The sequence below is a fragment of the Meriones unguiculatus genome, chromosome 6 (genome assembly GCF_030254825.1).
Source record: "Meriones unguiculatus strain TT.TT164.6M chromosome 6, Bangor_MerUng_6.1, whole genome shotgun sequence".
NCBI classification, from domain to species: Eukaryota; Metazoa; Chordata; class Mammalia; order Rodentia; family Muridae; genus Meriones; species Meriones unguiculatus.
The window spans coordinates 119062075-119089553 of record NC_083354.1 but is presented as its reverse complement, the minus strand read 5'-3'; the positions used below and the strand labels follow the sequence as shown (position 1 = coordinate 119089553).

The window sequence follows — 27479 nt, the reverse complement described above, 5'->3', positions numbered from 1 at the left end:
AAGCACACGATCTGTTAGCTAAACAAAGTGGCACACACTCGCTGCACAGCTAACATCACAGGAGTGTCACCTATAAAACTAGACGTCTGGCGCAGGCCTCCAGCCTCACTCTCTCATAGCTCATCATCCTCATCCGGGAGGGCAGTCCTCTGAGCAACCCTTAAATCATGCTCATACTGTGCTGCCAAAGCTAGGCCAGTGGCCACCTCTGGTGGGACAAGAGCAGGCATGGCAACAAATTCCAAGTTAGCATCTCCAAGGAACTTCCTGGCAAGCCAAAAGAAAGGCCTTTCAAAGTTGTAGTTACTGTTGGCATCAGTGTCCTAGTACTGATGATTCTTCACTGATATTCTTCTGGAAGGATCTCAGTGACGGTCACCCAGGGAGAGCACATTGATATTTTTGTTGTTATTCTTTCATCATTTCAGCCATTCTGCCTTAATTTATACTTTCCCAACTACAAATATGATAAAGTCATTTTATTACCAACCATTTGGATATTCAGTTACTCTGATACTCAAATATATTTCTCTGGATACACATCTGAACTATTATCTGATTTTTGGCAGACTGGAACTTCTCTGTAGACCAGGCAGGCCTCAAACTCACAGGTCTCCACCTGCTTCTATTTTTAAAGTGCTAAGCTTAAAGGTGTGCACCACTGTGCTGGCCCAAATTTTTTTGGTTTGTTATTTGTTTGTTTCTAAAACAACACCCTGTAATCATTTTCATCCACTCAAAAGCATCCATCACCATGATTGTGGACTGCTCTTCACTGAGTGCCCTCTGGCTGCTCTTCCCAATGTCATCTGAGTAAGATGTTGTGGTTGCCTCCTGGTGAGACCTGATAGACTAGGATCAGATGGAAGGGGAGGAGGACCTCCCCTATCGGTGGACTGGAGATGGGGCATGGGTGGAGAAGAGGGAGGAGGGTGGGGTTGGGAGGGGAAGAGGGAGGGAGCTACAGGTGGAATACAAAGTGAATAAACTGTAATTAATAAAAATTAAAATTAAAAAAAAAGATATTGTGTTGCAGAGCCTTCTCCAGTTTGGGAGCCTTTCGTCTCTTTGGGATTGGGACACCTGCAATGATTCTCACAGAACACTCCTAGCAAGGTCAGGGAGCATAAATCATTCCCATGTTTGATGGGTTCCAGAGATTTTGAAGGCTGGGTGATCTCAGAGAACTGCTTCCAAGGCCTGAAATGGGACACTGTTTCCCTCATTTATTAACTTTCCCGGTAGCCGCCAGAAGCCTTAGATAACAAAATATTCAGTGCCTCAATTGTGGTAAATGTGTTCACTTGAATAGAAATTGTGACCAAACCACTAAAAGCCTTAGAGCTCAACATGCCTGGTGCGTTAACTCTGAAAAATAGGGTATATTCTGCCAGAGATGCAAACCAGCCATTTCTGGTAGTACTGGATTCTCGGCAGGAATGGTTAAGTTTCCTGAAGTTTGTAGACAGTGCGATAGAAGGGGTCATTTGACTCGTGAATTCATGAGACATACAATTCTAAGAGAGACATACAAGGTAGCTTCTTGCCCTTAGGAAACATCTTTGGAGTCCTAGTTCAAGGCTCAACAACAAAAAATAAGAGCAGTCGCAGATAAGAGTAGCCGAGAGTTATCAGGTTATAAAGGAAATTATTTATCTAAAAAGGGTTTGGTTCCTTGAGCATCTCCTTTCAAGAAAGCAACAGCAAGTCACATTCATATTAAAAGAAAAGCCATTTTTTTTTAAACAGAAAGGGGGAAATGTTGTGGAAGTTTTGTTTTATGATATGTAGACATTTTTTTAACTTAATCCCAGGTATTATATTGGACTGATTCCAATTGTTCACAGCAGCAAATTATTCAGCAAATTATTTGCCTCATGTGGGCTCTGAGAGGTGCTCTTTGCCAGCTGCAGATAGTTTCATTCTGAGGACTCTGAGAGGGAATAAAGGCCAGAGCACAGAGAGAAAAGGGGACTCTGAGAAGGAAGATGGCTGCTTCCCCACTGCTGCTCCTGGTTGCTGTGGACGCAGTTTGAGGAGAAGTCAGAGATATCCAGAAACAGAGATTGGACTTGCCATGAGGAACCTGAGGACCACCAGGAAGTAGTTAAGGAAAAGTACGCCCCTCCTCCGCGCTAACCTTCTTTATCTTCGGCCCAGTGTTAGGATGTTGGGAGGGATTGGGGTAGAAAATGAAGACGCACTAAGGAACTAAAATAAAATGGAGTTAAAAAGTAGCGGTAACAGACTGTCGTCCTTGACATACCGAACTAGAAGGGAAAGGGAGTTACATACATAAACTGAAAAAGCCTGCTTTCCAGAAGTGAAAGTTGAATTTTCCAAGGATCAAGAGGGCCAAATAGCAGGAGATCCGCTCCATGCAGAACAAGTCTAACATGAACTGGAAGACCTCCAGTGTGAAATCGGCAGTGAGGTGGTAGGAACCTCTGCTGTGGCTGAAGAATTTGCTACAGGCAATTAGGTGAAGCTGATGTTGGCAACAGAAAAAGCATTCAAGTTTTGTTTTTCCCTTTTTACTAACCCAGTGTTTTCGTCAGATAACTATAGAGCCTATTACGTGGCCGGGAGGTTGAAGGGAAAAGGAAGGACCATTCGAGCATGCTTGTTTACAACTTACCTTCTGCATGCTAAGTGAGGCAGTGCTAAGCAGATACAGCTGTTGCCGAAAGCCAAAGTCCTGCTTGCTCTTCAGATGATCTTCCTTCCAGTATAGATGGGTGTTAAGAGAAGCACTCCTCAGGCTGGAGGGATGACTCAAGCACTGATTGCTTTCCCAGAGGGCCTCAGTTCTATTCCCAGCACCCATATAGCAGCTCACAACTGTCTATAACTGCAATTCCAATCCAATGTCCTTTTCCGGCCTCAGCAGAAATGTGGTACATGGACATTCATGCTGGAAAAACACACGCATACATTAAATAATACAATTTTTAAAAAGTAACACTCCTCTTTCATCTTCTCTACCTTCCATAGCAGCAACTGCTCTAACAGTTCAGCATTTAAATATATTTAATTAAGCAAATAAAATACACATATGTATGCATGGAGATGCACAGACTTATTTTGTTCTTAATATGAATAACATAATTACGAATATATTGTTCTGTTACCTTTTCATTTAATAGACTAGCAGTACTCCTACATCAGTAAGACTGACCTGATGCTAACAATTGTTTCTATATTGTGTAGCATGTATTATTCCTCTTAGCAACTTTGTCAGTGGATAATTTTTCATATGTAACAATATTTCAATAAATATTCTTATGTATAACAAATTGTGTCCAACATTTGACATTATGACATGATGTAATTTACAAACTTTATGTTCAAGATCTGTACAATCAAGTCACTAAAAAAGAAGTTGCCGAAGAATCTCATAGTGCTTTTTCTTGCTTTTAGAATAGTTTTTCATACAATGTGTTCTGATTATAGTTTCCCAGCCCCCAAATTGTTTGAGATTCCCCTGACCTTTCCTCCCATTGGGATCCACAACCTTTCTGTCTCTCATCAAAAAAACAAACAGGAATCTCACAATGTTTTAAGCTTATAATTTTGTGTTGGGCCACATTCATAGCTGTCCTTGGCTACTTATGGGTTGAACACACCAGTGGGTGGTCTCTCTCTCTTTCTCTGTGTATTTGTGTGTGTGTGTGTATGTGTGTGTGTGTTAGTCAAGACAAAATTCTATAGAATTTACTCCTTGAAAGTAGAATTGTGAAGTCAAGGAATATGAATGCATTTAATATTTGTTATATTTAGAATATTTAAATTATCACCATAGAGCTTCTAAAAATTCTGTACTGGTTCACATTCCTAGCTGCAGTATTTGTGTTCTGTCCTCATACTATCACAGTGTTAAGAAGTCCTGTTCAAGGGTCCTAGCGAGGGGCAACTTTATACAATTTGATCAGAATTTAAAATGGCAAAGTCAAAACATTTCATTTTCTGTCATTTCATTTGCAAACTGACTGTGCTTGCAAAGCCACTTCTGACTTAGCTTCTGGTGACTGACTTTGTAGCAGCCACGTGCCCGCCTTCCCTTTGGGCACTCTTCTCTATTTGACAATTTAGAATTTTTGCTTTGTCATAGAGTTGCGTCACTTTGTGTTTGTTTTTCAAAGGCTAAGATTAATTTGTCAGTTCATGCAAATAGACTCTGCTTGCTGTGGGTATTCAACAAGTTCTGAGTGTGGACAGCACCACCCAGATTCACAGAAACATATGTAAATTATCTTCATTTAAAAGGCATAATTATGCACATAAATGCTGAAGTATGAATGACAAGTTACAGCATACCAATGTGAGGAATGTCTGGTTGAGCCATATCCTTCACTTCTTCATGTCAACTGAGGCCAATTAGTAAGGTCTCATTTTTAGAAGAGGATAAAAAAAAAATGTCAAGGCTGGCTGATCAGAACTTACCAGAACTGGGCATCTGGATGGTGAGAGCAACAGACTTGCTACTTAACACTCTGCTCACAATTTCTAAGTACGCTCTCCAAGTCCTTGTCTTCAAATTATTCCAGGTGTCCAACAGTGAGCAGTATCAACAATGAGCTCCAACTGCTTCTACTGCCCATTCCAGGGCTCTGCTCAGGTCACAGAGTCACTGATGCTGGACTCAGTGCATAAAAAAAGTCAGTCCTTGAGTATTTATCTAGCTCTTGAAATGAGAACTACAGAAAAAAACATTAGAATTTTGATATTAAAATACACAGGTGTTGTGATTCAAGATGTATAGTCCTCCCCCTCATTTATTGAGTTATAGTTTTATAAGACTCAGAAGACAGATTTAAATCCTAACATAAGCCTTTCTATATAGGCATAGGAAGGAGCTGAACATAAAGGAGCTGTCAAGTAAAGGTTTACGGCCATAATAGCTACATCAAAAATATACTCCAAAAGCACCCAATCGCAGGTAGAAGGTAAAAATTATTTAAAAGAATATCCAAAAGTATGGAAGAATTAGTGATTCCAAGTTCCAGGATTCTTACATGTACTCTGCTCATAAGGTTTCTTTTCACCCAATCAAAGTGGGACAGAATGAAAGCACACACCAAGGTAGGATGGGAAGGCTGTTAACCAAGGGAAAACTTGAGCAATGAAAGTGGGTGTGCTGGCCAAACCAGAGTGGCAGGTTAAGCAGGTGATTAGTGAAGATGGGGTCATTCTCCTTTCCTTAAGAAATAGTTAGCAAATGGTTTTCTAGGTCATCCCAACATGAACAGGTATTCAAAGAGAAAACACCAGCCATAGGCCAATATCAAACTTTCTCAGCAGCTGCTCTGAAGGGTTATGGGGGTACGTGGAAGCTAAAGACTGGGGCAAACCAAAACGTTGTCAGACAGCAGAAAGCGTTGCCTTAAAATGTGTCAAGTTTTGTCTGAAATATGTTGCCCTGCCCGCCTCCAAGCATTCAGTTTCGTTGTGGGCCTGTGTGTAGCCCTCTGGGAGCAGCCTCCATGCTGCACCCCTTCCCTGTGTGGCCTGCCTGTGGTTCCCTCTACTAAAATTCATGATGAATCTTTTTTTCCTCTCAAACTGCATCTCATTCCATGGCCCAGGCTGCACTCTTGACCACTCTGCCTTTCCATCCCAAGTTCAGGAATTAAAGTTGTGTTCCAATGTGCCTGGGTTTTTTTGTTTTTGTTTTGTTTTAGATTAAAATTTAATTCTCATTTTGAAACACTGGGATGAGACCACAGGAGAACTTGAAGAGGTGGTTATGGCTCAGTCCTCACCAATGGATTAACCTTTTCATGTTGAAAAGCTGCTAGGTTTATCTCAAGTATGGGATGAGTAAAAAGGTCACTAAAACAATACGAAGAAGGAAATCACCAGATAGAGGTTTACTCGGCTTTGGAACAGAATGGTGAGCCAAAATTAACTTTTGGGCTAGGCATTTCTCATCTACTGTGACAAAATATCTGAGATAACAAATTTATAGGAAGGAATTTTTTTTTATCCAACAGTTTTTAAAGTATCAGTACATGGCTGTTGATCCCATTGCTTCATGTCCTGTGGCAAGGAAGTATGTCATGGTGAGACTCACAATAAGGAAAGCTGCTTACCAGGCATCAGTCAGAAAGCGAAAAAGAAAGGCGCTGTGTTTCCAACATTCCTCTCAAAACCATGCCCTCCAGTAACCTAAGTTCTTCTCACTGGACCCCACTTTTATAAAATTCTCCCTTTCCCAGCAGCCCCACAGGCAACCAAGCCTTTTAGCATGTGGGCTTCAAGTCCATCCAAGTCAAGGGAGCCTCTTTTCTTTCTACTCAGTCTCTGGTAGTAGGTTATTAGCAAGAGCGAGTTAAGAAGCCCACTGCCTTCTCCATCTTATGCTTCTTTCCTTTGTTTTGTTACCAAGAGGCTCTACCTTCCTGGATCATATCACTGGTCTATTGCTCCCTGGCATCCTGGTAGCTTTCACAAAGGGCACTTGCAGACAATAACTTGAAGATTTATCATTCCTCCAGATCTCTCTTGTTTTGTCCTGTCTGGTTGTCATCTCTTGAAGATCTGCTCTTCTCTTCTCTGGAGAGAAAAATCAAGGGAGAGTGGGTCTGGTGGTAACAGGAATGGCGGGTGGGGAGCTAGGAGAAGTAGAGACAGGAAGGAAGAGGAAACTGTAGTTGGGACGTATTATGTGAATGAAGAATTTGGTTTCAGAAAGAAAGAAACAAATCATGAAATTCACAGGTAAATGGATGGAATGAGAAAAAGCCATCCTAAGAAAAAGCCACCCAGAAATATAAATATATGTGTTTGCTTATATGTGGATACTATCTGTTATGTCAATGATAACCAAGCTACAATATGTAGGACCACAGAAGTTGGGTATACAGTAAAGTACTTGGGGGAGGGGGACAGTTATATATCCTTAGAAAATGGAAATAGAATCAATAGTTACTGACAAATCAGAGTGGAACTGGAATGGGATGATCAAACAAAAAAAAAGGAGGGAAAAGTGAAACATGGGTTAGACTACAGGAAGAGACAGCTAACACTGAGCGCCATTGAAAATCAATAAAGCAGAACCTTCTTAAAACATGTCTAACACAGTTTGGAAAAGTGTAAAAGGGTCACTGCCTCACCAGGAATGTACCACCCACCCTATAAATATCCTTTAAAATGCCTCAAAAATGTCTTGCACTGAAGTGGAAGTTTCTGGTTTCTTTGAAGACTCAGTTGTGTCCTGTTATGTTTTACTGTGAGCTGTCTCATGCCAGGGGCATGATTTTGACCAGTTGAAAGTGTCAATCGGTGGCCTCTGAGGAGAGGATGTATAGAATCCCACAGTGAGACAACGCTTTTGGGATCGACATCGCTTTGCCAGTTTTTGTTCTTCAACACTTCGCTTCACAGAGAGAAATGTTCCAGAGAACTTATCATGGCACTCTAATATTATGTTGCTGTTTGGTTTTTGCTATTTGACTGGACTGCTAGCATCCTGAAAATGCAGAATGGAGCCGCCCCAAGGAACTACATCTAAAAAGGTCTACAACCCCTTTTCCTAACAACCTTCTTTCGGTGAGCTGGGGAAGTTACAAGCATTCAAGAACCCTAAATAAAGTAGGTTTTTAAAAAAAGTCTAAGCCTACACTGCACGGAATTAAGGATGGTGCTACACTCTCTTCATTGAGCCCCTCCAGTCTCTTTCCAGAGTGTGCTCTGTTTTGCTAAATAAACTTCTGATTAAGCTGTCCATGTTTCTTGACAGGATTTTTTCCATTGAAGAGGCGAGAACCAAGTTACACTCACTCAGTTACAGGAGAATCTTGAATACATAGCATTAAAGAAAAGAAGATTGTGTGAAAAACTGAATACTCACATTCCAGAAGATGAGCCCTAATGTAAGCTATGAGTTGGGATGACAGTAATGTGCCTTACATGTAAGTCATAGCAGACATTCCATTGTGCTGTAAATGTCCATGGTAGGAATTGGGACAGGGAGGGACAACAGAGGAGGTGGGTGCATAGGAACTCATCTTGAACAATTTCCCTACGACCTTAAAACAACTTCTTAAAATATACAGTTTAAATAACCATTATGTGAACAATTGTAGGAAGTAAGGTAATACCAGCTGCCCAACAACTATACTGCTGAATTCTAATAATTAAACAATGGAAAATTGGACTTTGCATTAGAAAATCCTTCACATTGGGACTGAATTTATTGTTACTACATGTGAAGGCACTAACACTAAACATTATGGTGTCTTACAATAAATAGTTCAATATAAGATACTTCATTGCCAAAGAGAATATTTCATAGGAATGTGGTAAAGCCCCTATATTTAACTTGGAGTTTACAAGAGACGTGTGGAATGAAAGTTTAGGTAACTAATGCATGGGAAAAGAAAATCAGAGAACATGAGCCATTCTATAACAATACCTGCAGATTCTTACAGAGCCCTTTTAAGCAAAAGGTACTAAAGACATAACCAAATGCAGTGCATTTTTTTTTTTGTGGTGCATATTCAGGTCAGGTGGGGAAACCTTAATGGGGGTTACTAGCAGATGTTGGTGGGTATTTAATTTTATTAGAGCTGAGAATTTTACTGAGGCTTTCTGATTTGGCCTCCTTGTTAAAAGAGCTCTGACTACACTTAGAAGAGCACCATTACTCTGAAGATCACAAGTGATTCTACACTGAGAAAAGCAGATGCAGTAAAAGGCTTGATCCTGTTGTTTGAGCTGAGCGTGTGTCCTTGGGATATTTATGTGACCTTTTCTGAAGTTTTTTTGAGTGATAGAAAATTTTCATAATAAAAAATTGGAGGTAAAAAAAAAAAGTATCCTGACCATGAAATTGTTTAAAGAAGTCAGCAACTTCATCACACATTTACCATACTAACCTAAGGAAGTGTTTGTGTTCTGTGTAGAAATTGTTCGGGGAAAACACAAAGGGCTGAAGACAATGATAGAATGACACCATAGGAATACAATCAAGCAGAGAATGGTAGGTATCCCCTCACAATGTTTATAAAGCTCTACAAAGCTTTGCTGTAGCGTTTTATTTATTGGAGAAGAGTTCTTTCACACACAAAGGCACACCTCTCACCCCAGGCCATTGTGACAGCTGAATTTACAAGATGTGTGCTATGTATTGCAACAATGCAAATATGGAGGAAATAATAGGCACATTCCCACGGTTGATGTATCTGTGTCAAGTACCAAGACAGATGCCAAAAATGTGGAAGGGCTCATCAGTCATATGAGACACAGCTTCTGGCTGTTGACACAAGTGGGCTTGCTTCAGCTTCTATGAGAAAAACTTTGCCATCTGTCATAGTTAGGGTTCCTATAATGAAACACCATGACCATGAGCAACTTGGGCTCATGAGAAAAATGGAGCTCATTTTGATTACACTTCCATATCATAGTCTATCATTGAAGGGGATCAGAGTAGGAACCTGGAGGCAGGAGCTGATGCGCAGGCAATAGTCTGTGTACTGGCTTGCTTCTTGTGGCTTGCTCAGCCTGCTTTTTTATAGGCCCAGGGTCACAGCCCAGGTATGTCACCAGCCGGGGTGATCTGGGCCCTCCCATATTGTCCATCCACCATAAAAATGTTTGATGGCTTTCCCACAGATCAGTCTGGTGAGGGAATTTTCTCAATTAAGGTTTCCTCTTCCAAAATAACTTTACTCTGTGTCATATTGACATAAAACTAGCCAGCACATGATCTTAATGCGACATCAATTAAGCTGTATTTAGATCCTTTGATATCTCAGAACACGCTATATATCATTGTTAAGATCTGGTTTTTCTGAGTATGACCGATGGGGCCATGAATTAACATAATGTCTCCAGTGACTCATTATTATTCTTTTCTAATAGATTCTTCTTGCTTTCTGTGGCTTGTGTCAGGCTAAAGAAAGGAGTGATGAAGGAAAAACAGAACTGTCCAGGGAGAGAAATGAAGTATTTGTAGGGCTTGTGTGTGCTAAAGGACACTCCTATGATGCCCCGGTTTGGTTTGTGTATGCCACAATATATGTATACAAGAACCTATATTTGGCCTCTTCAGAGTATATTGTACTTACCAAAAGGCAGCGTATAAAATGTGTCTTGGATGACCTCCTATGCAAACCCCTCTTCCAAGTTCTCCTGGATAGTTTTATTATGTAAGTCTAGAAACCACAGAGATATTTCTCATGTGGTGTTATTGAGCATATTTATGGATGGACGACTGAAAATCTACTGTATTCATCAAAGAGGAGTTTATGAACAGGGCAAAAACTACCATTTGCAGTGTATTTGCAGTTGGTAAAATTGCTTTTACATTTGCTATTTCATTACATGTGGTGCTCATAGGAAGTCATAGTATGCTTACCTTACAGATGTGGAAACCAAAGTTCAAAGAAGCTTAGCATATCTAAAATCCTCAAGGAGTCAGCATCACTTGAAACCATTCCTGTAAACATGAACCTGCAGATTCCAGCCTCAACGTCCATGTGGAAATAGTAGCAATGCCTACCTTAGTCTCACAGCACGCACTTCAACTTAGCCCACGTCTGAAAAAGATGAAGGAAGACCCTCATGAGTTAAAGCCCAGTTTGTTTAAAGTTATTTCAGGATGTTGTCTTTATAGCAAGCCAAAGAAGGAAGGGTTCTGCAATCATGGAGTCTGGGCTACAGTCCAAATCTGTTCATGAGTGGTGCAATCCTTGGCCAGCTGAATACCCACATGAGTTTCCTTATTAACCCTCTGCACTACAGAGTGTTAAATAAAAGCAAAGTAGGGAAATTTGGTAGTGACAACCAGCACTTGATAAGATTTTACTCATTGTAATGCTTCGTGACATCTTTCTGATTCCTTGTTAGCCTAGAGCCCAAGCACCCACCTGGGAACAATAATTCTTATGGCCAACACTAGCTACAGCAGAGTTTTGTGTATTTTTTAAAAACTTTGTTCTAAATTTGAATGCTTTCAGTAGTAGAAAATACAGTTCAGTGGATATTTAAATGGTGGCTGCCGTCATAAAAATAGAAAGCCCTTATCCTGCACAATATGCTGCTGAAGTTTAATGAGTTTTATAGCAAGAGAAATTGAATTCCTTCCTACATACTTCAAATCATATACTTTGAGAATCAACAGTATAAGAAAAGAATACTCAGAGGCAAATCCCAGCCCTCACTTGTTCTCCCAATACTGTTTGACCCAGTGCCTCTTCTCCATTATCCCTGTAATTGTTTTAACTAGATCAGATATGGGTTTCTTACATCACTAACATGCAGTTCCTGTTATATGAGGGTTCTGCTTGACCCAGGAAGAACTATATAAGCTCAGAGAAGACGATGGATTTTCTATATCTTGATCTTTTTCCCAATAAGAAACTGGCAATCAACATTAGCTGTAAACACCAAGATAAATGCAAATCCCTAGAATAACCTCCCTTCGACTTAGTACTTTTACTAAATCCAGGTAAGTTAATGGAAATAATCTGTTATACCTTGAAGGAAGCCTTCTAGATAAACTAAAAGCCAATCTGCTTACTGTTTTCCTTCATTCTGCAACTAGGAACCACTCTTCCTGTCATTCACCAAGCCATTTGTTAAGATAATACATGTATCGCTCTTTGCTGTGCTTCAGCCTTGTGTTCACTTTCCTTCCGTGCCTCAGAGCTACACTATCTTTCTCAATGGTAGAGAATGAAACACAGCATCTTTGAAACTCAACACTTGATTATTTGAACCTAACTTCCTTCCTTTTCTTTCTTCCATACAATGGTGATTTGGGGATAGAATTTTTCTCTATCTTCTCTCAGTGGAATTTGCTGGAAAAATAGGGCTAACAGCAAGATGACCACACCCTATGATATCTTTTGGCAGCCTCAGTTTAACACCTCAAAGTCAATTTTTGACTAGTTTCAAATTAAAAGTCTTGAGTCTTTTTATCAGATTCAGTTCTCATCTTTGCAGAAGATGAGAAGGCGTGCACTATCTCTTAGAATTTAAGAACACAGACACTGAAATCCTGATGTGAAGTTAACTTCTGTATCCACTGTTACTAACTGGGGTTAGCTTGGCCTCTCTGTGACTGCAGTTTCATTAGTAAGATGGGCGTCTCTTGCAAAACTTTAATGACTTTGTTTCTGCTGAGTACTTGGGATTTGCCTAGTATGTGAATTTTTGTAGCATTAATAACAACCATGCAATAGCATTTTTATCACCTTTATTATAATGGGTGTTCTGCTGAGGTGCTCTGGGTCAAATACAGATTTATATGTTTCTGTATCTAATGGTTCTGTATGATGGTGGTGTGAGATTATTAAAGTATAAGAGAAGAAAATTATCAAAAATCCAAAAAATGTGACCAAATATAAAATCATCTCTCTTTTTTTAATGCAGCTCTGGGTAAAGGACCCATTAGTTCCAAGAACAACCTATTCTAGTTGTAAAGAGTTGGATGACAGTTAGGGAGACTTCTGCTTTTGACTAGCCAGCTATATGATTGCCCAATGAAACTACTTGATATTCACTGTGTCAGTATAAAATAGCAATACCACACTGAGCTTGTACCTCTCAAAAATTATTATGTAAATCAGGTAAAAAGATAGAGACTTTGACCAGGCCACAGAGGAAGACTATGAAAGGCAGACCCGATGAGATCTTATAGGCTAGGGTCAGAGGGAAGAGGAAGAGGTCCTCTACTAGCAGTGGACTGGAGAAGGGGCATGGGAAGAGATAAGGGATTGAGGGTGGGGTTGGGAGGGGACCAGGGTGGGGGCTATAGCTGGGATACAAAGTGAATAAATTGTAATAAATAAAAAAATACATTAAAAAAGATAGAGGCTTTATTTCTAGTATAATATTATTTCTATATTATTATTATTAAACAGCTGCCAAGTGAAAGTGTATTTCTGATAGATCACTAAAAGTGTTTATTTATGTGCTGCTTAGTTTTTGTTTGGTTGATTGTTTGGTTTGGTTTGGTTTGGTTTGGTTTGGTTTGGTTTGGTTTGGTTTGGTTTGGTTTGGTCAACTTGGCACAAGCCAATAGTATCATCTGGGAAAACTGAATCTCAGTTGAAAAAAAATGCCTCTGCCACATCGGCCCACAGGCAAGTCTGAGAGGTCGGGATTAGTGGTTGATGTGGGAGGGCTCAGCTCACTCTACGTGGTACCACCCCCAGGCAGGAGGTTAGGATCGTGTTAGAAAACTGGATGAGCAGGCCGATAGACAACATTCCCCTGTGGTCTCTGCTTCAGTTTCTGCCTCAAGTTCCTGCCTTTAATTCCTGCCCTGACCTCCCTTCACGACAGACTGTAACCAGAAAGGTAAATAAATTCCATTCTTCTCTAAATTACTTTTGCTCATGGTATTTATCACAGCAATAGAAAACAAACTAAAACAATTTAGTAGGAAAAAAAAATGACTGGACCACGTGTCCAAAGTCTTAGCTGACTTACCATGTAAGGCTGAGTGAGTCAAGGCAGAGAGATTTTATGTCTTTACCTACAAGGTTATTCTGATCATCGATGGCCAACCCATCAATCAGATTATCTGGGGGGAAAAGTGTCCTATAAATTAAGATACTTCTTGTTAACATAAAATGTTCTCATAATTATTTTATATAATTTACAACTCAGCAGTTTTGACAGTTTCTACTAAGGCGTATAATTTGAAAATAATGTCTCAAGTGTAAAACCCTTGCACTGACGGATGTTACGCTGTATAGCAGCTGTTACAATGAAATGGACTTACCAGCTACTTTTCCCCTTATAGGACATTGCTTTCTTCAATCAATCAACATGAATGCAGTGGCAGACACAGCCATCTTTTTTGGAAAGTTTCTATACTACTTTTTAGAATCTTTAGTCTTCAAGATAATCCCTAAAGGAAAAAAGAACGTTTCCGGAGAGACTGTACTTATAACAGGAGCTGGGAGTGGACTTGGAAGGTTACTGGCCATACATTTCGCCAGCCATGGGGCCAATTTAGTTCTCTGGGATATTAATCAAGAAGGCAATCTGGAAACATGTAGACTGGCCAAGGAAAAAGGTGACGTGAAAGTCTATGCTTATAAATGTGACTGCAGCGACAGGAGAGAGGTCTACAGGGTTGCTGACAAGGTGAGCTCATTGCTGCTCTCTCCTTTGCTTCTGAGAGAATTGCTTCTAACCTGCACTTTTACTAAGACGATGGGGGAGTGGTTTTGATATAAGTTCTCCCAGAGACTGCTATGTACTTATAGTTTAATTCTGTTGGTCTTAAGTATGACTCCATAGCCTAAAACAGGAGTAGGAGTAGGGCTAGTTCTGGCTTCAGAGCCCAGTGCAGTCTGACTGCTTTGCTTCGTGACTCACTCACTTCAGAGCCCGGTCCTGCCTGGCATCTCTGCTCAGTGATTGGTAGACACTCTGCCTAGCCCCATGTCTCCTGATTTCGTTGTGCAACTTTTGCCTTTCAACACCACCCCCGTCTCCACATCTGTGAAATGAAAAGCTGCTGGTTGGTAAGATCATGTGCTGTTTTAACTCCCTTTTGTTTCATGACTTTGATGGCACTGAAATCCCACCCCATCTTTTGGCAAGCCTATTGCCGTATTGTGTTTTTTGAACACAGTATATGAAGTATACGGGGAAACATCCCTCCGTGTGCAAAACTTCTTGCCACACTTCACCTAGTGGTGGCTCTAACTGCGCGTGGGATGTTCGAGTTGTCCAGAGCCCCCTTGGCAGACACAGCACATAGGAGACCACCAATGAAAATATCAGTGTGGCACGAGGGGAATGGAAACCGAAGGCAGACACCTTGAGGTTCTCTCCACAGAAGAGAGCAGGCAAGCTATTTAGCAACTGGAAAATCTGGGTGATTTCAAAGGGCTCTATGGCGTAGAGACATCTTGGTTTCCTGATCAATGACTTGACTGAAATAGACACGTTAGTAGCCTAGACTGCGGCAATTCCATTAAGGGAAGCAGCTGGTCACGCAGTATTAATCATGCACCAGCCTTGAGTCGGAGCCACGAAGCTGATTCAAAATATTTGAACAAGCAAAAACAAAACAATAAATAAAACTAGCAACTATGTTATCTTAATCTTGTTACTATTTTAAGCAATTTGTGTGCACTTCCTAACTCAGTTTACAACACACCTTGGCCTTCTGAAGTGTATTTTGCTACCACCTTTCCTATTAAGCAGAAGAAGCAGCCATGGAGCTCTGAACTGGCAAGAGACAGGGTCATAGCCGGGTAGCTGAGAGTCAGGAGGTACACAGAGTATGACCACAAAATCTCCAAGAGATTTCTTTGTAATCCGATTTCTACTGATGAGATTACACTTTTTTATTTATTCAAAATTAATTATTAAGTTACTACACCATGACACTATCTGAACCCCTATCTCCATACCTCTTTACCTTCTTCTCTTTCTTTCTTTGGGGACCCACAGAATTTGCATTTTTTGGAACTCACAGATAGCTAATAACAATGTGAGAAGCTCCTGGTTCAATTTTGGTACAGAACAGGAGAAATCAAAGTGCATCCTCATTTTGCAAAAAGGAAAAAAAATATGGCAGGAAGAGCTCCTAGAAGAATGCATTCAGGGTGAACTTAATGTAATCTGTTTCATAAGGGCTCCTGTCTCCAAAACCAGGCCCAAGTGAGTTCAGGGTGCCTGGAAAGGCCTTTGCCTCTGTCTCTGATCAAATATAAACTTCACAATGAAACAAGGAACTATCATTTTGCTACTTTGTCCATGTTGAAACAGAGGCAGGGAAAGCTGAAGGAACTGTGTCATGTACCAGAAAACTAATGGACATAAAGTGGCCCTAGAGTCCCTGGCACAAGAGCATCATAAGTGAGCTGTGAGCAATGAGAACATCGCCCAACCTTTCCCCAGGCTGGAAAGTATCATCACGCCCTGCACCACCCCTGTCCCCCTGCAAAGCATTTTCCTGGAGGCCAGTAGAAAATAATCCTAAAAATTTAGAAATATTTGCCATTGGAATATATATATATGAAATATTTCTTCTTTGCGACTATCTTATCAGTAACATTTTGTTAAGTTTACCAGTCTATCTCAGTTTTGGCTTTAATTGTAGTTAGTTATTAAGTGCTGGGAAACCCAAATACTTTACCTGTAAGACTTGAACAAATGGAAGCCATCCTTACCCTTGAAATGAGTGGAAATCCAGTTAGCATGGCATAATTGCAAAGGGCACAGTAATTAGCTTTCCACAAGCAAAGGAAGAAAGAATGTTCAATTTCAGCATGCAAAATCAACATATACAGTCAAACACAGTGACACATGACTGTCATCCTAGCTCTGGGAAGGTTAAACCAGGAAAATTGTGAGTTTGAGGCAAGCCAAAACTATAATCTTTTTTTATATTAATTACAGTTTATTCATTTTGTATCCTGGCTGTAGCCCCCTCCCTCATTTTCTCCCAATCCCACCCTCCCTCCACTGATAGGGGAGGTCCTCCTTCCATTCCATCTGACCCTAGCTTATCAGGTCTCATCAGGACTTGCTGCACTATCTTCCTCTGTGGCCTGGCAAGGCTGCTCCCTCCTCAGGGGGAAGTGATCAAAGAGCCAGCCACTGAGTTCATGTCAGGGACAGTCCCTCTTCCCTTTACTAGGGAATTTACTTGGATACTGAGTTGTCATGGGCTACATCTGAGCAGGGATTCTAGGTTATCTCCATGCATGGTCCTTGGTTGGAATATCAGTCTCAGAAAAGACCCCTGCAGCCAGATTTTTTAGCTCTGTTGCTCTCCTTGTGGCGCTCCTGTCCTCTCCAGGTCTTACTATCTCTCCCTTCTTTCATAAGATTCCCTGAACTCTTCCCAAAGCTTGGTTATGAGTCCCAGCATCTGCTTTGATACACTGCTGGGTAGAGTCTTTCAGGGTCCCTCTATGGTAGGCTCCTGTCCTGTTCCCTGTTTTCTCCTTCTTCCAATGTCCATCCCATTTGTCTTTCTGGGTGAGGATTGATCATCTTACCCAGGGTCCTCCTTCTTGATTAGCTTCTTTAGGTGTACAGATTTTATCTATAATCTTGAAGATTAGAAAGAATCAGTTTATGTAAAAGCAAGTGTTATATGTGCCTCCAGAGATCTGATGTGAGTCATGATCCTCTCAGAACCAGTGAGTCTTTTGGCAGGTTCTTACTATCCCATAGCCTATTTCCTCATCCACCAGCTAGAACAATGCCTCCCTTACATATCTTCTCTGAGTACAGTGAAAATTAAACCCCGTGATCTAGATAATACTCCTCCTGCTGCAATGACCCTCTCAGATGCAGGACTTTCTCTTGGAGTGATATCGGTGACCATCCATTCACTAAGATGTTGAGATGTTTTATATGAAAGACTGAACCTCCTTCTCCCCATTTTTGGCCAGGCCTCCCTCACTGCCCTAAGATTGAACCCTTGTTTATGCTTATTGTCTCACTAATCCAGTAAGATGTCCTTTACCAGTTAGTTTTTCGTGGAGGTTTTCCTTAAACTTACCTTCCTCCATGGCAGAGATATCTAATCCCAACACCAACTCAGCATCACTAGCGCTCCCTTTACTAACTCACCCCACTTACCTCTATCAACAGCAGAGGGAGAGTGAGAGAGAAACAGAGATATATATAAAGCAGTTTGATATATATCCAAAGAATCTCCACTAACTGGTAGGTTCCACATATAGCATGAAACAGGAATTATAAAAGTCAGGATAGACAATGTACTTTGTCTGGAGAAAAGAAAAAGCAGTCGTATCTGCCAAGAGATTTGATTCAGCATTCATACATACATACATACATACATACATACATACATGAAAATTTCAGGTAATTACTTAACCTATTTCTTGCTCTGGGGCAGCATCAGCTTTATCACTGTGACCTACAAAGATACAATCTGAGGCAACACGGTAGGAAAGAGACACAATTTGCTTAGTGTTTCCTGAAGTATGCCTTGCTCCAAACAGGCTCATGATGTTCCGTGGGTCATACAAGCTAGTGCAGTAGGCCACGTGGAGGGTGAGAGAGAATAGCTGTGGAGCTTATAAAAACCTTAGTGGAAGATAACATTTAGATTATAAGAAAGGAGCTCCACAAGGAGAGCAACAGAACCAAAAAATCTGGGCACAGGGGTCTTTTCTGAGACTGATACTCAACCAAGGACCATGCATGAAGGTAACCTAGAACCCCTGCACAGATGTAGCCCATGGCAGCTCAGTCTCCAAGTGGGTTCCCTACTAAGAGGAACAGGAACTGTCTCTGACATGAACTCAGTGGCTAGCTCTTTGATCACCTCCCCTTGAGGGGGGAGCAGCCTTACCAGGCCACAGAGGAAGACAATGCAGCCAGTCCTGATGAGACCTGATAGGCTAGGGTCAGATGGAAGGGAAGGAGGACCTCCCCTAACGGTGGACTGGGGAAGGGGCATGGGAGGAGAAGAGGGAGGGTGGGTGGGATTGGGAGAGAATGAGGGAGTGGGCTACAGCTGGGATATAAAGTGATTAAACTGTAATTAATAAAAAAACCAATAATTTTTTTTAAAAAAATTCTTCCAATGACTGAAATTTCCCAATAGATCCCACTTCTCAACGTTCCTACGATGTCCCAAGAGCACCAAACTGAATACCAAGCCTTAGGAGAACTTTCCAGATCTAAAATATGGCAAGCAAGAAGGGAGATAAAATTTTGAAATCTTGGAAATGTGTTTTCTTTTCTTTGAAGTAGAGATTACATCTGTGTTTTATTCTTTATTATGTGGGTATATGAATTTACTAAAATTCATCCAATTATATTTTTGTACTGTCACATATGTTTATAAACACAGCAAGAGTTTTTGCTGTTTGTGGGTTTTTCTTTCTTTTATTTTCTTTGTTGAAATTAAAATTTAATCATATTATTTTCTTTCCCTTTCCTTTCTCAAGCCTCTGCTATGTTCCCCCATTTACTTACTTCGTTTCAAATACATGGCCTCTTTCTCTTTCAGTATTTTATGTACACACACACACACACACACACACACACACACATGCACACATGATAACCAATCAGGGGCCTATTTCCTGGGGAATACTATTTCTCCCTCTCTCAGCATTCCTTGGTTGTCTATAGGTTTTTGTTTAAAGGTGTGGCTCATGAGATATCCTCCTTCCCTCTTAACACGTCAATTGGTGTTGCCATTGCTCAGGTCTTATGTAGGCTGCCATATTGCGGAGAAATATCCTGGGTGTAGCTGCCATGTTATGTGTAGGAGACATTACCTCACCTCAAATTTTCTGCTCCTTTGGCTCTTAAGATCTTTTCCTCTTCCTCGATGTTTCCTGAGCCTGAGGTGTAACAGCTTCACTGTTAGATACCAGTTGGAGCTGAGCATCCCACAATTAGTAGTTCCCTGCTTTTTGACCAGTTATGGGTCTGTTTGGTTTTTGTTTTGTTTTTGTAACGGTCTCCATATGTTGAAAAAAAAAAGAGATTCTTTCATGAGCGATGAGAACTACAAGTATAAGGACAAGTGTTTAGAATATCATTAGGTATTGCACAAACTTGGTAAAGGGGAGGTTGTGGATTCTCCTCGGAGGCCCCTGGAAATTACCTAGGTTTCTAGTGCCAGGAATGATTTTTCTTTTTGTTAAGTGGGCCTTAAGTCCAATTAGACAGTTTTTGGTTAGTGACAAGATATCAGTGACATTATTGCTCCCTTAGGAATATTTTTCCCTGCTGGTCATCGTAGTGGTCCATAGGTATACTGGGTACTGTCTACAATTGGCTGTTCCCTCTGTTGGCAGCTTTCAAAGCACCTTCCTGTACCCCCTTCAGGGAGGGGAGCTTGCAGGGGTTTTTTAAGGCAGATATGGCTAATATTCTCCAGGTCCAGTGTCCAGAGTGCATTGTGTCTTCACCAAGAAAATACAAGCGATACAAAGAAGGAAATGGTAAAAATGGGGGCTGACTGAAATTGGGTGGAAGGGTGGAAGATGAATACAGAAGGAGAGGGATGAAAGAAGTGAAAAAAATAACAGTAAGGATGTTTTAAAAGGCCTTAAAAATCATATTATCTTTATTTACCTAATATTACAAATAATGCATATAAGTGTACATAGACATAGGTAGTTTAAATGAAGTTAATTCATGTAGGCTGACAATGCTCCAACAAGAGCCACAGAGTACCTAACAAAAGCCTCATTTCAAGTTATTCATCAAAGAAATCCAAGAGACTCTCAAAATCATATAAGCTGCTCCTGGGCCCTTCCAGAGGAAGTCACATTCTTTAAGCAAAATTTCCAAATTGAAGTGTTCTTTGCAAAAAGCATAACTGATCATAGGATTACTTTTAAATAGATGAAAATCTTTATGAAAGACAAGAGCAAACTAAGGAGTTTTAAGGAAGTAATAGTCACGTATGATTGAACGGTGGAGGTGTGTTCTAAAGGCACATTGCTTAAGTGACTTCATAGCAGTGGGACCATCTTAGACTCTACTTATGAAAGCAAATAGAGCTACAATGTGACTAAGCAATTTAATCTCAGAACTACCTTTATCTGTCATGACTGTGCTTTCCACAACCGCACTTGAATAAAACAGCAGAAATCGTGACTTAGGAAAGTTAATGTCAAATTTTCAATACCTCAATCAATGTCATGTTTCTCTCACTTCTGGCCAGGTTAGAGAAGAAGTCGGTGATGTCACAATTCTCATTAATAATGCAGGTATTGTAACAGGGAAGCCCTTCCTTGAGATTCCAGATCACATGGTGGAAAAATCATTTCTTGTCAATGTCATGTCTCACTTCTGGGTAAGTCTTTCTTTTGTTTTTATTAGTGGGTGTAAGAATTCTACGCATTTCTAGAAGCTAATGTTCCATCATTTGTCAACAAATACTGCATTTGACTATTTTCTATCCAAAGCTGCTGGAAGTCTCACCCTCACCAGGCTCTCCTCGACACCTGGACTAGATTAGTTTTTCCCAAATTTTCAGGGACATCTCTAACTGCCTTTGACAGTGAAAATGTTCTCTATCTGCTTCCTAATACGGTAACCACTTGAAACATGACTGATGGAAATAAAGAGCTGAACTCTTAGTTTTATGCTCTTTTTTAACTTTTATTAATTACACTTTATTCACTTTGTATCCCCCCATAAACCCCTCCCTTCTCCCCTCCTAATCCCATCTTCCCTCCCTCTTCTTCATGCTTGCCCCTCCCCAAGTCCACTGATAGGGGAGGTCCCCCTCTCCTTCCTTCTAATCTTAGTCTATCAAAACACATCAGGAGTGGCTGCATTGTCATCTTCTGTGGCCTGGTAAGACTGCTTCCCCTTCAGGGGGAGTTGATCAAAGAGCAGGCCAATCAGTTTATGTCAGAGGTAGTCCCTCTTCCCATTACTATGGAACCCACATGGACACTGAACTGTCATGGGCTACATCTGTGCAGGAGTTCTAGGTTATCTCCATGCATGGTATTGGTTGGAGTATGAGTCTCTGGGAAGTTCCCTGTGTTCAAATTTTTTGGTTCTGTTGCTCTCCTTGTGGAGTTCCTGTCCTCTCCAGATCTTACTATTTCCCTCTTCTTTCATAAGATTCCATGCACTCTGCCCAACAGTTGGCCATAAGTCTCAGCATCTACTTTGATAGTCTGCAGGGGAGAGCCTTTTAGAGGCCCTCTGTGGTAGGTTCCTAACTTGTTTCCTGTTTTCTTCTTCTTCTGATGTCAATCCTCTTTGCCTTTCAGGATGGGGATTGAGCATTTTAGTCAGAGTCCTCCCTCTTGATTAGTTTCTTTAGATGTACAGATTTTAGCAGGTTTATCCTATATTATATGTCTATATGAGTGAGTATATACCGTGTGCATCTTTAATAATAATATATAATTTATAACAAATAATGTACATTTAGTTAGCAACAAATGCCTAGAGGCTAATGCCTTAGACAGTGCCACTTCACAGAGTGGGTAAGAGACTAGGGGAAGATGAGATTACCAAAGTTTTTCCACCAGCAGGGGCTACACTTGCTGTGATAGAAAATAATTACCAGTAACTGTTGGTGCATACAGGGTGCAGGATGTTAAAGTGACTTTAGCCAGGGCCATGAATACACAGAAACTGGCAAGGAGTAGCAGAGACTCAACCATTTTTGTCTCTGGGAGACCTTGGAATAGATTTGTTTCAGGTCTCCTAATTCCTACTTATGCCACTCAAAAGTTTTGCAGTCTTTCTAATCTTCATGCTGAGTCTTCTTCCTTGGTCACCAGGAAGTGGTGTGATGTCACACTGGAGCCCACAGATTTATTTCCGTTAATCCGAATAGAAAAACAAGCACAGTGCCCCCATGCTTTGGCTGTTGTTTCCTTCCCTGTATCATCTCATCCTAAGCTTTATTTCTTAGGTGATGGTAAATATGTTGATAGATGAAACAAGGATCCATATACTTCTAATCGATCACTTTACAGACCTAGAAGTCACCCCAATACCCTCTTTTTTTTTTAAACTAGTATGAAAACACTTAGGAAGATCATTCAGTAGGCTTTTCCCAGAAAAAAAAAAAGCCTGAGATAAATGCAATAAAATGAAATAAAGTGAATTTGATTATTCTTTAACAACCCTCATGTAAAAAATTAAGAAAAAGATATATAGCTGTTTATAGAACAATTATAATTTGTTTGCACATTTATTTTATTATAGCTAATAACCTCTATGCAATGTAATCCCTTAGTAATTTCTCTGTTAATAAAAATACTTCATGGTCTAAGAAGCTGGCTCAGTGGGTAAAAGTGCTTGGTTTACAAGTATGAAAACCAGAGTTCCAACCCCCCCTAGAACCCACATAAATTTCAAGCAAGCTTGGTAACCAGCCTATAATCCTAGCACATGAGGGGCAGAGTCAGGAGGACCCAACAGTAATCTACCTAGCCAGACACGTCAAATTGGTGAGTTCTGAGTTCAAATGAGAGACTCTACCTCAATACGTATGGCAGAGAACAAACTCAAGAGACACCTAAGATCAACATTCTGCTCTACGCATACACACACACACACACACACACACACATACACACACACTGCCATGCATATAAACACACATATACTCCACACACATATGCAAGTACACACCAAAAAAAAAATGCATCACAAAGTTAAAACATCATTCTCTTTCTTTTTTGTTGTTGTTTATTTGCTTTTTTTGTTTTTGTTTTTGTTTTTTGTTTTTGAAACAGGGTTTTTCCGTGTAGCACTGAGTGTCCTGGAATTCTTTGTGTAGAACAAGCAGGCTTCGAACTCACAGAGATCTGCCTGCCTCTGCCTCTCTGCCTCTGCCTCTGCCTCTGCCTCTGCCTCTGCCTCTGCCTCTGCCTCTGCCTCTGCCTCTGCCTCTGCCTCTGCCTCTGCCTCTGCCTCTGCCTCTGCCTCTGCCTCTGCCTCTGCCTCTGCCTCTGCCTCTGCCTCTGCCTCTGCCTCTGCCTCTGCCTCTGCCTCTGCCTCTGCCTCTGCCTCTGCCTCTGCCTCTGCCTCTGCCTCTGCCTCAAGTGTTGGAAATAAAGGCATGAGTCACCTTGCCTGGATAAAAACATTCTTAATAAATGATTGCTAAATGAACACTTCTCTATACTCCTTTTCTTCTCTTTAATAATACCCATTTAAAGAGTGTAAGTTATTTATTTATATGATCAATTCATCTTCAAAACATTCTTTAAGAAGCCTCCATCAGTACAGTATGGGTACAGTCCCAGACAGACTCTCCCATGGTAGTTCCTTCTTATTTCAGGTTTGTTTTTTCAGTTTCCATAACCTTGCTCAACCACAGTTTGAATATATTACATGGAAACTTCCAGACATAAGAATTCTTGAGTTTCAAATTATATGCTATTTCTGGTTGGCACCATGAATTCTTACACTTATAATTCCAACCCAATGAGTCATTTCTTTGTCAGTGTATCTATAACACATGCCTCCCACCCATCAATCATTGGGTGACCCTCTCAAAGTCAACTGTGTGGTGCCACTAAGCTAATGCTCAAAGAACTCTTATTTTACTCAATATTGCCCTCAAAGTGCAAGGTCAATGATATTGTCAAATTTTATATGCCAAAGAGAAGACAAGGTATTTCCTTTAGTAAAGGAGAAAAATCATATGTTAAAATTGCTAATATTCATAATACAATAAGATATTTGAACAAAGAGAGGTCACATTAATATAACTTTGCCACAATCTATTGTTAGAATTGTTTTAGCTTATTATGAGTCACTGTTGTTTGTCCACTTGCTTAATTTATAAGTTACATTTTATCATAAGCATGTAGATATGCATAGTAAAATATATTCAACATATATGTTTTAACATTCACTAAGCCTTCAGCATTAACAGGGGTCTTGAAATGCATTCCTCTCTGGATAAAAAAAAAAAAAAAAAACGAAGGCTTCTGTAAACACCCAACCATTTTTATCTTTAATTGAAAACATAGAAAATTAGCAGCAAGTCTAACCCCACGACAAAATAAATCTCTGAAACAGTTGGATCATGGTGAGTGGCTTGCAGATCCCCCTGGACATTTTGTTACACCAGTGTTTGACCATTTGGCAGACATCAGCCTTCCCTACTTCACACCCAGAAGCTTTCTATGCATGTGGTTCCATATCAAAATGGCACTGACCCACACTTTTAACTCTTTTATTTACTTCCCTTTCTTAGAAATTTCAAACGCTCTCCGAGAGAAAATGGGTATCTCAGTGGGACCTCTGTCTAGGCTTTTAGGCCATGCACTGACACAAGGTCTAACGGATGGTCACATGAAAGATACCTGTAGGATTCAATTAGAACCTTAAGCTTTTGAGCTGAAAGATAATAACTAGTTCCTGCCATTACCAACCAGCATACATTCATGACAAGATTTTATTATTCAAAGAGAAAAATGTTGTAACGACAGGAATGATCCTTTAATCGACACTGTACATGAATATGAAATGACAAAAGAACACAACAGTCATCAACCAAGCAGACACTTGGGCATTAATTTAGCAGCCACAGAACAAGGTTAGTGAAACAAAATGAAGCTAAGGTGCCTGTTTTGGTTAAGTGCTCTCTCTCTGTTCAGTGAGCATATCTATGCAGCCTCTCAAAAACTCTAATGTGAAATATGACATTGTTTAAAATTCATACACCTCCTAGAAACAGTGGTGAATGATAGGACAGATGATACCAGGGCTTTACTGGACTCGTGGATGACTGAGCCTGCTGAATGGCAGAGCTGATGACATGGGGACATGAGAAACTTGGACTTACACAGTGATGAGGAAGGGAGTGCAGAAATCAGATCCCTGGACTTTTACTGGGGGTTGTTCCTGAGGAGAGCTTATTGAAAGATGTTCTAGTGGGCTAGAGGGATGGCTCGGCGCTTAAGAGCACTTGCTTCTCCTGCTGAAGATCTGGTTCAGTTCCCAGCACTCACATCAGGTGTCCTAGTCCATAGGATTCCAAACCCGCTTCTGTCCTCTTTGGGCATCTTCATGCATGTGATATACGTCCATACACTCATTGTGTTGGTTATTTTTTGCCAACTTGACGTATCTGGGAAGAGGAAACTTGAACTGAGGCCAATGCCTCCAACAGATTGGCCTGTGGACGAGTCTATGAATCATTTCTGTGATTAATGACTGATGTGAAGGGGCCCAGCCCACTGTGGACAACCAGTACCACACCTAGATTCGTGGTCCTGGTTCTATAATAAAGCAAGCTGAGTGAGCTGTGGGAAGCAAGCTAGGAAGCAACATTCGTTCGTGGCCTCTGCATCGGTTTTTGCCCCCGAGTTCCTGCCTGGAATCCCTGCCCTTGCATCCCTTTGTGATGGTCTCTAGGCTATAAAAGGAAATACACCTCCAAGCTGTTTTTAGTCATGTATTTATCATAGCAAGAGAAATCAAAGGGGGCATGTGTGGAGGTGCACACACACACACAAATAAATAAATAGTAGAAAAATAAATAAATAAATAAGTGTTTAGATCTTTTTAAAGAAAATATTCTGGTATGCTGCAAGCCATGCCATTATCTCTGCCTTATTTCCACAATTTTTACAAATTGCTTATGAACAAGGTTTATAGAAAGAAAGCCTATTATTGAGGTTTGATAAATAATGTGAAACTTCCCTGAGAGAATATGTGAGGAACAGGAGTGAGGGAAGGACATTGCATAAAGATAAGTGAATAAAGTTTACCAAAACATACTAAATATGTTAGTCATGGTGGATAATTTCAAAGCGCCCTTCTTACCAAGAGATACAGAGCTTGCACTAATTAATCTTCCTCTAGCAACTTTTCCCATTTCGGCTAATTCCTGAAAGTGAGGGTAAATAATGTTAATAGTAAAGTCTGGAGTGTAAGCGTGATTGATTTTAATGCAAATTGTCAAATTATGTAGAGAACACAGAGTGCTTTGAAAACTGCTACAATTTACAGAAAAATCAATGAGTATAAAAAGGTTTGGTTAAATTATTAAATTTTATTTCAGAGGACAAAGAAAACATACAGTTTCTGTTACCTGAGCACATAATAAACTCTAAATGGCTGTATACTTCCTACTTTTGTGCTGTATGCCTTAGAATTTAACATGGCATGAGTATTAAACAGAAATTCATTAACTTGATCAATAAGTTCATCAAATGATTACAGAATAATGAGAGTAATTAATCAATTAATGACACAATGTTTTTCTATCTCCCAGACTTGTAAGGCCTTCCTTCCTGCCATGATTAAAGCTAACCACGGTCACCTGGTCTGTATTTCAAGCATGGCAGGGTTAGTCGGTATTAATGGACTATCAGGTGAGTATTTCCATTAACCATAAATCCTTCTTTCCCCAAGAAATAGGGCCCTTCCAGAATGCAGAATGCCAAAGGGAAATCTCAGAACATCCAACCTCAGTCGTAATGCCAGGAACATCAGCTCCCATATCACTCCTCACAATGGCAGACTAAGAAATGTATTCTCTTTTTAAAAGACACACAAAATAGTGTGTGTGTGAGTGAGTATGTGTGTGTGCCTGTTGGTTCATTGGAATTCTTGCATTAAGAGAAATTGAGAAGATCTCTGCGATTTTATTGACCATACTTGGTAGAGCTACTCTGTTCTCAAGGACAAACCAGAAAAAAAAAAAGGGAGATTTATTTTTAACTAATTATAAGAATTTTCCAAGCTATATCACTCGTGTTCCTCACTTTATTTCAGATTATTCTTCAAGCAAATTTGCAGCCTTTGGCTTTGCCGAATCTCTCTTCCTTGAATTAACTATGATAAAGAAAACTAAAGTTAAAAGCACCATTGTTTGCCCCTATTTCATCAAAACTGGAATGTTTGAAGGCTGTACAACCAAGTAAGTGACTCTTTCAGCAATCTTTACTCTTATATTAATCACAATAGTAAGATATAACAGAAGTTAGCAATTAAAATAACATGTTCAGTTGAGAAAATAATTTGTTTCCTATATACAATGTTAAAACATAGATATCCCCAAA

At 40.3% G+C, this 27479-nt stretch overlaps 1 protein-coding gene across 2 annotated transcripts in view; it reads left to right on the top strand.

Annotated features, from left to right (window-relative positions):
- The first annotated feature begins 11354 nt into the window (after window positions 1-11354).
- The window catches only part of LOC110562495 (short-chain dehydrogenase/reductase family 16C member 6), a 31974-nt gene continuing 15849 nt past the window's right edge, over window positions 11355-27479 (top strand). Inside the window, exons 1-5 of one of the 2 annotated variants that reach the window (XM_060384615.1) lie at window positions 11355-11452; window positions 13757-14103; window positions 20645-20776; window positions 26690-26789; window positions 27193-27337. In XM_060384615.1, the coding sequence (XP_060240598.1) occupies window positions 13783-14103; window positions 20645-20776; window positions 26690-26789; window positions 27193-27337 (698 nt within the window). In that variant the 5' untranslated portion in view covers window positions 11355-11452; window positions 13757-13782. Of the gene's footprint in view, window positions 11453-13185; window positions 13309-13756; window positions 14104-20644; window positions 20777-26689; window positions 26790-27192; window positions 27338-27479 lie in introns of those variants that run through there. The other variant, XM_060384614.1, reaches the window with a different exon arrangement.